This window comes from Pan paniscus, chromosome 10 (assembly GCF_029289425.2).
Source record: "Pan paniscus chromosome 10, NHGRI_mPanPan1-v2.0_pri, whole genome shotgun sequence".
Taxonomy (NCBI): Eukaryota; Metazoa; Chordata; class Mammalia; order Primates; family Hominidae; genus Pan; species Pan paniscus.
Genome location: NC_073259.2, coordinates 115824117 through 115835323, shown reverse-complemented (window position 1 = coordinate 115835323; position 11207 = coordinate 115824117). Strand labels below are relative to the sequence as shown.

Below are 11207 nucleotides of genomic sequence, written 5' to 3'. Positions count from 1 at the left end.
TCCAAGTAGATTTCTTTTTTATTTTTAAAGTCACAGTGCCACTTCAGTTTATCCAAAACTTAGATGGAGAGCTACACGTTGGGGGGCGGGGGGTATGCAGAGAAAAGGAAAATGAAAAAAACAGTGGACAAAACAATTGAGAGGAAAAACAAGTTTTCATACAAATTTGGGCTCTCTTCCAAAGAGATCATTAATTCTAAGATATTTTACTATATGCTCAATGCTACAAAGCTTCCACGTGGCCACTGGATGAAACAGTGTGTACCAAGCCATGGATTCCCTGGCACCATCATTCACACAGTCAACAACAGCACATGCTGGCAAATTCGTTCTCAAGTACCAGCTTACAGTCTCCTTCGCCCAAAGCAGGAGGTCAACAATTACTTTCCATTACATTTTGAATACAATTCCCGAAGGAAGGAATGCAAGAAAATGTTCCTCTCATTTTTAAGGACTGTTTTTGGCTGTTTGGGGTTGTTTCTGTTTTGGTGGCGGTAAAGTTCTTCTTTGGTTAAGGTTTAATATTTATGTATACCATTTACCCACACCACGGAAGGTGGGAAATTCCAGTTGTTCTCGCCCTTTGAGTTTTTAGAATAATCGTATTTACAATGAGGCGCTCAGAATCTGGAACAGTTTGCATTTTAGAAGTATAGGAAAAGAGTCTCCTTAATAAGCACCTATAAGTTGCAGGCATGTAACCAATAAGGGCAGGGGAGAAATTCCCAAATGTCAAAACAACCCCCCCCATCCCCCAAACCCCAGCACCCATTTCTTTTTCTTAAGATTTAGGCCTGGAGAAGATGCCAGATTAAGAATGCAAACCACCTTCGAAGAGGACCTTAGGTTGAGCGCCCGGATGCGCGCTGTGCGGCGGGCGCGGGGGTCCTGGCCAGTCCGGGCGCTCGCTAGCTGCCCCCCTCCTCGGGCTCGCTGCTGGGCGAAGGCGCCGAAGAGGCCTTGGACTCCCCGTCGCTGTTGCATTCCGCCCTGCGCTGGGGGGCGGCGCCGGCCGCGCCCTCGACCCCCCGGGCCTGGCGCTCCAGCAGCTCCTGCAGGTGCTTGATGTAGCCGATGGCAGCGCGGAGCGTCTCCACTTTGCTGAGGCGCTTGTCTGCCAGCTCCCGGGGCAGGTGGTCTCGGAGGCGCGCATAGCCCTCGTTCACGCAGCGCACCCGCTGCCGCTCGCGCTCGTTGCGCTTGCGGAGGAAGGCGGGCTCGAAGGCGCTGTCCAGCGGCACGGGCAGGTACTGCCGTCCCCGTGCGCAGCCGCTGCGAGCCCACTCCCAGCACGCGGCGTCCAGACGCAGGGCGACCCTGAGGGGGTCCCTCCGCGGGAGTCCGGGCAGGGTCCCCGGAACGCCCAGGGGCGCGGTGCGCAGCGAGTATGGCAAGGCCAGCCGTTCCGCCGGTTTACGCGTCTCCATCATTTGCCGGAAAGCACACAAATCACTCAAGAGGTCAATCTCTCAACAGAAGAAGACGAAACAGAATCTTAGAAGCAGAGGTGCTGGTGCAGACTGCCTGGCTCAGTGGGTCTGTCTTTGCAGAAGTTTCTGGGTCCAGAAGTTAGGTTCCTGGACAGGCTTCAGGGAAACGGTGCATGATTCCTGAAGTTCATTGCACTCCTCGATCTTTTTATGAAGATTTAGGCAGAGGTGGTAGGCAAAGACGTAGGACCTCCTAATCCACACTTCAAACCCCGTCTTCCCCACTGATCTTCTTTCAGAAGATAACAAAGGGGGTTCCTCTGCCTGGTCCCCCAGCCTGGAAAGGTGAGCTCACACCAGAGTCATCTTCCAAAGCCACCAAAAGCTTTTCAATGCCTGTAATCCACCACTCTAGGTCTTCAAGAGATGAGTCGTTCGCCAAGAGCCTAGCAATCTTCAGGATTTGAGAAGAGCTCCTCCCAGGAACCTGTAGATCTGGCGGCGGAGGGAAAGTGGACCAGAGGCTTTCTCCTTGAAAATCACTTGACTGTCCTTTGTGGTTTCCCGCAACCAGGTCTAATGGAAGGAGCTTTTAGAGTGTTTGCAAACTTAAACTTGCTCTTTCATTTCTGGGGTCTTAGCCTCATCAAAGGAAAAACTGCTCTCTTGCGGTTATAAAATGTGTCAAGTCAAGGAAGACCCGGGGCGAGGCTTGAGGTTTTTCTTCTTCCAAACCGAATCTTTTAAAAACTCAATGAGGCATGTTTGAAGGGTATAGGAAAAATACAGACTGTAGCAAAGAATATAAGGGTCTGCATATTATGTTCCAACATATGTTGTTTTATGGTTGTTGAGGGTGTTTTATGGAGATGCGACTTTTTAAAAGCACATCAAAAGACTGAACAATAACAAACGCGCTTAGCCGGTTATTTCTCACAGTGCTTACTGTAAACACAGCTTAAATACTGCTTCCCAGCCTCCTCTTCTAATCTCACCCAGGATATAAGGACATCATCTTTCCATAGCGCAAAGAGTGTTTTTCCATTGGATTCTTCTTCTTTAAAAAATGCCATTTATTTTCTCTCTTGGGGGGCAGGAAAGCAACATTTGAAAGGTGGAGACTCCAAATTCCAAGGAGAAAGGATGATGTCTTTGAAGACTTGTCTTTTTAAGACACAACCCCTCCAAAATGAATAATTAATCCATCCGTGTTGGTAAACCTTTGAAGATGAAAGTGTCATTAAAAATCCAACTGTACTGGTTAACGTCAAAGAATATGTTATCACACTGAAAATCAGATTTCCTCTTCTGCTAACCAGTACATTAAAGGTGTCTTCTACTTTAAAAGTCCGACTTAAAAACAAGAGAAGCAAAAACCCCCTACATTTATGATGAGAGCTTTTGCCTATTCCTCAGCAGACAAGGTGCTGCCCTAACATGTTTTTCTTTTTAGTTTGGCAAGTCCTGTTCCTCCCTGTTTGTTCTAAATGATCCGCCTGAAGCAACTCAAAAAACAAGGCAAATAAAATAGAAATAATTATTCCTTTCGGGTATAAGTTAGTCACGTTTTTAAAGGTGTAACTTGGCTGGGTGCAGTGGCTCAAGGTTGTATTCCCAGCACTTTGGGAGGCCAAGGCGGGTGGATTGCTTGAGGCCAAGAGTTCAAGACCAACCTGGCCAACATAGCAAGACCCCCATCTTTTAAAAAGAAGAAAGAAAAATTAAAAGTTGTAGCTCCTGATGAGGTTTGTACTGGCAAATAGCCTAATATATCATCACAATTTCTCAGTAGAATTGAGAAAGCCCTTTCTATTAGGAGAAAAGTCCACCACTCAGGCAGGTAGGCTGTTATACCACAAGGTGCTTTTTGGCCATGTCAAAGATTTTAACTTTTAAGAGTGACAGGAAGATAATGAAATATTTTAAGCAGGGAGGTGACATTTGAAGATTTGTGTTTCAAAAAAGATAACTGTATCTGCAGATTGAGGACTAGATTGGAAGAGAGCAAAAGGAAGAACAGTTGAGATGCCATTTCTCCTTCTCAGATTGGCAAAAGTTTAAAAGATTGCTAAGATTCAGGGGAGGCAAGGATTTGAGGAAAGGGTGGGAGCATAAATTGCTTCAAGAAACTATTAAAATTATTATTATTATTATTATTATTATTATTATTTTGAGACAGGTCTCACTGTCACCCAGGCTGGGGTGCAGTGATGCGATCTCGGCTCACTGCAACCTCCGCCTCCCAGGCTCAAGGGATCCTCCTATCTCAGCCTCCTGAGTAGCTAGGACTACAGGCTTGTGCCTCCACATCCCAGCTAAAGAAACTGTTAAAATTAATAGTGCACATCACATCCTTTGATTCAGATATCTGTCCCATTTTGTCCTACCAAAATAAATGTAGCAATACCTATTTATGTGTACAATAATCTTTATTGCAACATTTGTAGCAATTTAAAAAAACAAAGAGTCCAGGCAAGGTGGCTCATGCCTGTAATCCCAGCACTTTGGGAGGCCAAAGTGGGTGGATCACTTGAGGTCAGGAGTTCGAGACCAGCCTAGCCAACGTGGCGAAACCCTGTCTCTACTAAAAATACAAAAAATTAGGCGTTGTAGCAGGTGCCTGTAATCCCAGCTACTTGGGAGGCTGAGACAGGAGAATCACTTGAATCCTGGAGGCGGAGGTTGTACTGAGCCAAGATCACGCCACTGCACTCCAGCCTGGGTGACACAGCAAGACCCAGTCTCAAAAAAAAAAAAAAAAAAAAGGCGAGGCCGGGCACAGTAGCTCACGCCTGTAATCTCAGCACTTTGGGAAGCCGAGGTGGGAGGATCATGAGGCCAGGAGTTCAAGACCCGCCTGACCAGCATGGTGAAACCCCATCTCTATTAAAAATCAAAAAAATTAGCTGGGCATGGTGGCACATGCCTGTAGTCCCAGCTACTTGGGAGGCTGAGGCAGGAGAATTGCTGCAACCTGGCAGGCAGAGGTTGAAGTGAGCTGAGATAGCCTGGGCGACAGAGCGAGACTCTGTCTCGAAAAATAAATAAATAGATAAAGAAGAAGAAGAAAAAGGGAACAGCCTGAGCAGCCTGAATGTCCATCAATAGGAAAAGAGTTAAAAATCTTAGAATATTATGCCATTATTAAAAATAATGAGTAAAATCTGTACATAAGAACTTGCAGACATATCCACAATGTCTTAAGTGAAAAAAGCAAATTGCAGAGTAGCATATGCAGCAGGAACATAAAAACAATTCTACATGATGTGTATGTCCTTCATATGTGTTTCTGTGAGCATGGAGAATGAAATAGAAAGACACATACTAAATGGTTTTTTGCATTGGTTGCCTAAAAAGAAAGGGTGGCATTGGGGAGGAAGGGGGGATGTTCATTTTTCTTTATAAATCTTTCTACTGTTTAACTTGTTAATACCAACACTATTACTTTCTTATTTTTATAACCCAGTGAAACTTAATAAGATAAAATGTGTAGAAAGTTCAAATGACACCCCCTGATCTGGCCCAAACCAACAGATTTACCATTAGAAATTAGAACTCTTAGACCAGGTTTTCTGGCTCCTTGTAAATTCTGTCTCTGAGGACGAAGTATCTACAACACTTTCTCTCTCTCTCTCTCTCTCTCACTCCTAATACCACAATCAAAATTGGTCAAGGCCAGGCGCGGTGGCTCATGCCTGTAATCCTAGTACTTTGGGAGGCCAAGGCAGGCGGATCACCTGAGGTCAGGAGTTCAAGACCAGCCTGACCAACATGGAGAAACCCCGTTTCTACTAAAAATACAAAATTAGCTGGGCGTGGTGGTACATGCCTGTAATCCCAGCTACTTGGGAGGCTGAGGCAGGAGGAGAATCACTTGAACCCAGGAGGCGGAGGTTGTGGTGAGCTGAGATCATGCCATTGCACTCCAGCCTGGGCGACAAGAGCGAAACTCCGTCAAAAAAAAAAAAAAAAAACTGGCCAAATCCTGATCCTACAGTGGTCTTTTTATAGGATCCAAGTAATATAATGACCTAACTGCATGGTCACAAAGAATGCTGACAGAGCCTTTCCTAAAGAACAAAAGCATTGAAAATAAGTGGCTTTTCCAGTAGGAATAGGACTGTTTTACTCACATGATGTGCAGGGTATGGGGTGGGGGTTACCTTCTTTACATAAGAGATCAAAAGAAGAAGTTTTGACTCCTGATTACTCTCCAGTCAGTTTTGACCCAGATAAACATTCTCTCCAACCTAAAGCTGTCCTAAGGCTGGCTAGATCACGTAACACATATGCTAACCTGCCAAGAGTAACTGGGGCTGGGTTTGTGTAGTCCTATTTGGGTCTGCTCATGAAAGGGGGCAGACGGGCAGGTATATTTTAATCCTTTCCTTCTAGCTTTTGTCTTTTCTCCCCTGTTTAAGGCTACCTTCTCCTACCGCAAGTTTTACAAGGCCTCTTCTTGTCTATATAACACCTTGGTGTGAATTATGAAGAGGCACCAAACTCAAGGCTTGGAGAATGAATGGCTGACTCTAAAATTCATCTGGAAGAACTTTTGGGCAGGGATTTCCCAAATTTGGAAAAGAAGACAAAAGAACACAACGTGCACTTTTAATATCCATGAGGAAGAAATTACCACTTGAGATTCTAATTGAGGCTGTGTTAAATAGAAAGAAATTGGGCCAGGTGCAGTGGCTCATACCTGTAATTCCAACACTTTGGGAAGCTTATACAGGCAGATCGCTTGAGCCCAGGAGTTTAAGACCAGCCTGAGCAACATGGGGAGACCCCATCAATACAAAAAAATACAAAAAGTAGTCAGGCATGATGGCATGCACCTGAGGTCGCAACAACTCAGGAGGCTAAGGGGGGTGGATTGATTGAGCCCTGGAGATCGAGGCTGTAGTGAGCTGTGATCATGCCACAGCACTCCAGCCTGGGCAACAGAGCAAGACCCTGTCTCCATTTAAAAGATTAATTTGGAGAGAATTACCTTTTTTTTAAAAAAAAAAAAAAACATTGCATATCTCCATATATGCACATAATAGAACTCACTTCTTCAGGTCTTCTTTTTTGTTTTTTGGTAAATTTTGGCCAGGTGCCATGGCTCACGCCTGTAATCCCAGCACTTTGGGAGGCTAAGGCGGGCAGATCACTAGGTCAAGAGATGGAGACCATCCTGGCCAACATGGTGAAAGCCCGTCTCTACCAAAAATACAAAAATTAGCTGGGCATGGTGGCGCGTGCCTGTGGTCCCAGCTACTCGGGAGGCTGAGGCAGGAGAATCACTTCAACCCAGGAGGTGGAGGTTGCAGTGAACCAAGATCGCGCCACTGCACTCCAGCCTGGTGACAGAGCAAGACTCCATCTCAAAAAATAAAAATTAATTAATTAATTAATTTCAAATATTTTTCCATGTAGATCTTGAACATATCTTATTATGCTTATTTCATGATGTTTTATAGGTTTTGTTGCTATAGTGAATAAGATTTTTTTCTGTTATTCAAAGCTACTGATTTATTTTATGTTAATCTTTAATCTAGTCATTTCGCTAAACTCTCTTATTAGTTCTAATGGTTTTTAGTCATGATAAGATCTACATAGATTAAATGCACAGATGTTAAATATACAACTTAATGAGCTTTGAATACATGCATACACTTGTGAAATAACACCCACTCAAGATGACTTTTTTTTTTTTTTTTTGAGAGATGGGGTCTCACTCTGACACCCAGGCTGGAATGCACTGGCAGAATCTCGGCTCACTGCACCCTCCGCCTCCCAGGCTCAAGCCATCCTCCCAGCTCAGCCTCCTGAGTAGCTGGGACTACAGGCATGAACCACCACGCCCAGTTAATTTTCGTATTTTTAGTAGAGACAGGATTTCAGCATGTTGGCCAGGAAGGTCTCGATCTCTTGACCTCATGACCCACCCGCCTGGGCCTCCCAAAGTGCTGGGATTACAGGTGTGAGCCATCACACCCAGCCCATCCTGGTATTTTAATAAGAAAGTTTCTAATGTTTCCCTATCTAGTAGATATTCTTTACCAAGTTAAGGAAATTTGTTTGTTATTTTCAGGAAGAGCTACTAAATTTTATCAAATTCTTTTTAACATCTATAATCATGTATTTTCTTTTTTTATTTGTTATTGTAGTGAATTGCTATAATAGATTTTCTAACATTGAGCCACCTTGCATTCTTAGAATAAAATCCTATGGAGTCATAATTCTTTTATACACTGCTGGATTCAATTTGTTAATATTTTATTTAGAAATTTTTTTCTTATAGTCCCCAGTTATATTGGCTCATAGTTTTATTTTCTTGTGCTCTCCTTTTTTGGTATCAGCATTATTTCAAACTCTTAAAAATAAGTTGAGCAGCTTTCCATCTGTTTCTAGGTGTTGGAACCATTTGTAAAAGATGAAAATTATCTGTTCTTTGGAGAGTTGCTAAAACAAAAAATATATGGCATATGTACTTTTTGTTGTTGTTTTGAGACAGAGTCTTGCTCTGTCACGCAGGCTGGAGTGCAGTGGCATGATCCTGGCTCGCCGAAGCCCCAACCTCCTGGGTTCAATTGAACAGCCTCCTGAGTAGCTGGGACCACAACCGTGTACCACCACACCCGATTAATTTTTATATTTTTTGTAGAGATGAGGCTTCAATGTGTTGCTCAGGTTAGTCTCGAACTCCTGAGCTCAGGTGATCCACCTGCCACAGCCTCCCAATTGTTGGGATGACAGGTGTGAGCCACTGTGCCCGGCTATGGACCTTCTTTGGAGGTAAATTTTCAGTTACTTTTTCATTTCTTTTATCATTGCTGTTGGAATTTTAGGAGGCCATTAACAAAGACAATGATCTTGTCTTTCTTTCTTGAGTTTCCAGCTTCCTTCAATGGCAACTACTGCTCCTTTGTTTATCATCTTAGACTCACAGATAGGCAGTTTAGTTTTTGCCCCTTAAACTTCTAAAATGAATCAGAACAGTACATCAGTTAAATTAACCCCAAAATATGGTGGACCCCAGGCCAAAAACTCACTCCTGATTTTATTTGCTATTTCTAATGAAGGCCATTCCAGTATAGTTGGCCTGAGGTTATGCAGTCAAATAAATTACCCATAGAACAATCCTCCAAATTAAAAAAAAAATCCTCATTCTCAAATTGCTAGGCATAAATTAAAACACAAAGCTTAAATAACCTTATCCTTTTAGGTTAAAATTCAGAGATATCAACATTAAAATTTCTTTGGCTAAACTCCTACAAATCATTTCCCTTCTGTGATATTATGATATATTGGGTTTTGTCCACAGTTCCTGGCTTATAACTCCCTTAGCTCTTGTTACAGTCTTTTGTTATAATGTTAGGGCACTCAGAAGCAGGCCTCAGTAAACAGAATCTCTCTCTGTCTCTGTGAACTTCCCCTGCCCTTCTTTCACCAGCCCACAGCAGAACTCTTATCTTCCACCACCTTTGTAATTGTGGGTCATGAGACCCTCAATTCAGGAGTCCTGCCCCATCCGCTGGAGGAAGGAATGCTGCATGGAAGAGACTAGGAAGAATGTGAACAGACAGGCCTTGCTGGGTTTCCCCACTGAGTTTATTAGTATTCGATCACATGCTTTTCGGGCCAATTACATTTCTACATGGTAGTCAGTCATGCCTATCCAATAATGTCTCCGTTAAAGGCCCAAGAGGACAGAGTTTGGAGAGCTTCTGGATAGCTGAACCCCTGGGGGTTCCTGGAGGGTGGCACGCCCAGGGAGGGCATGGAAGCTCTGCACCCCATCCCTGTGCCATGCTCTGTGCATCTCTTCATCTGTATCCTTTGTAATGTCCTTTGTAATAAACCAGTAAATGTAAGTTAAGTGTCTCCTTGAGTTATGTAAGCCACTTTAGCAAATTAATGGGACCCAAAGAGGGGGTCATGGAAATCCCAATTTGAAGCCTATTGGTCAGAAGTTCCACAGGCCTGGACTTGTGACTGGTGTCTGATGAGGAAGGGTTGGGGGGAAGTCTGATGGGACTGATCCCTCAACCTGTGGGATCTGACGCTATCTCCAGGTAGATAGTGTTGGAATTAAATTGGAGGGCACCCAGTTGGTGTGCGTTGCAGAACTGATTGCTTGCTTGGTGTGTGGGGAAAACCACCCCACATTTGGTCACAGAAGTCTTCTGTGTTGTGGTGTTGATGATGTTGTGTTTATTTCTGCTCACTCTTTGATTTCTTATTCTGCTCAGTCTAGTTAGAGGGGTGTTGTTCAAAAGACTGAGTAGAGTGTAGATTCATTCTGCGTGATCCTCACAGAAATTAGCACAGTTCCTTCAGATCTGAGAAACTGAATTAGTTTGAAACTATATGTGCTCACCCTTTAAAGTCCTAAGACTTGGTCGGGTATGGTGGTTCATGCCTGTAATCCCAGCACTTTGGGAGGCCAAGGCAGAAGGATCACTCAAGACCAGCCTGGGCAACATGGTAAAACCCCGTCTCCACAAAACATACAAAAATTAGCTGGGTGTGGTGGTGCATACCTGTAATCCCAGCTACTCGGGAGGCTGAGGTGGGAAGACTGCTTGAGCCTAGGAGTCAGAGGTTGCAGTGAGCCGAGATCACGCCATCTGTACTCCAGCCTGGGCGACAGAGCAAGACTCTGTCTCAAAAAAAGAAAAAAATCGTAAGAGTTAACAGAACACACAAGATCACCCCAGTTCTACTACCACATACACTGCATTTAGAAAACAAGTAATTCTACAGCTTTTAGAGGAGTTGAAAAAGTACTTGGGACATTAAGAGAAATACTGTTCCAAGTACCAGTGCTTAATCCTCTATACCCATGTATCGGTTTCCTAAGATCAGAGCAGAGACTCAGAGGTAGCCAAGATAAGGGGGGCAGCCTCCTCAGAATGGCCGTCAATAAAACGCTAAGCACTTATTTAGCTCTTGAGCCTGAGGATCAGTGATTTGGCCTGACCTCGGCTCAGTTCAAGCATATGTCCCACATGGCAAACTCAGAATCAAGGAGCAGAAAAATAGACTCCACTTCTTCCCAAGAGAAAAAAGGCTGGCTACCGAGAGGAGTGAAGAATTGGGGCTATTGACAAAATCTCTCTATTTTACTTCCCACTCTAAAATAATTGCACAATGTAAACTAGGCCCATGTCAGGGGCTCCATAGCCACAGGTGGGTAGCAGCTACCACACTAGGCAATACAGTTCTAGAGTCACTGGTGTCCTTGCAATTTCTCAAATCTGCCAGGCAGTGTCCTGCCTCAGGGCCTTTGCTCTTGACCTTCTTTCTGATTGAGATATTCTTCCTCTAGATGTTTGCATGGATCACTGTCTCCTCTCCTTTGGTTCAAATGTCACCTTTTGAGTGATGACTTCTCTGTCTACCCTATTAAAATCGCAGGCCCATCCCCAGGCATTTTCTGTCCATTTTTCCAGCCATTCTTTTTTTTAATGTTATTTATTGCGATCTGGAATATTGTGTATTTTAATTATTTATTTCTTTATTATCTATCTTCTTCCATTATAATGTAAGCTCCAGAGGAACTGGTATTTTTTGCCTGTTTTGTTTACTATATACTCCCAGTTCCTAGAGCAATGCCTGGCACAGAGTAGACACTCAACAAACATTTGTAGAATAAACTCTATGCGTCTCTGCAAATATTAAATAAAGGAGGTCAGTCCTTACATTATACATTATAATTGTATCAGACTTATGGGCAGGAATCCCAAGAATGCCAAAGAGCAGGTTTACCCACATAAAAGGTCTTTA

General features: G+C 43.7%; 1 protein-coding gene across 1 annotated transcript; it reads right to left on the bottom strand.

Moving 5' to 3' along the window:
* On the bottom strand, positions 1–10138 carry ASCL4 (achaete-scute family bHLH transcription factor 4). Its single transcript, XM_034935020.4, has 2 exons — positions 9962–10138; positions 1–2650 (listed from the first exon to the last, which is right to left on the bottom strand). Exon 2 carries the CDS (start codon positions 1428–1430, stop codon positions 909–911), a length of 522 nt encoding a protein of 173 aa, XP_034790911.1. The 5' UTR covers positions 1431–2650; positions 9962–10138; the 3' UTR covers positions 1–908.
* Between the last annotated feature and the right edge of the window lie 1069 nt (positions 10139–11207).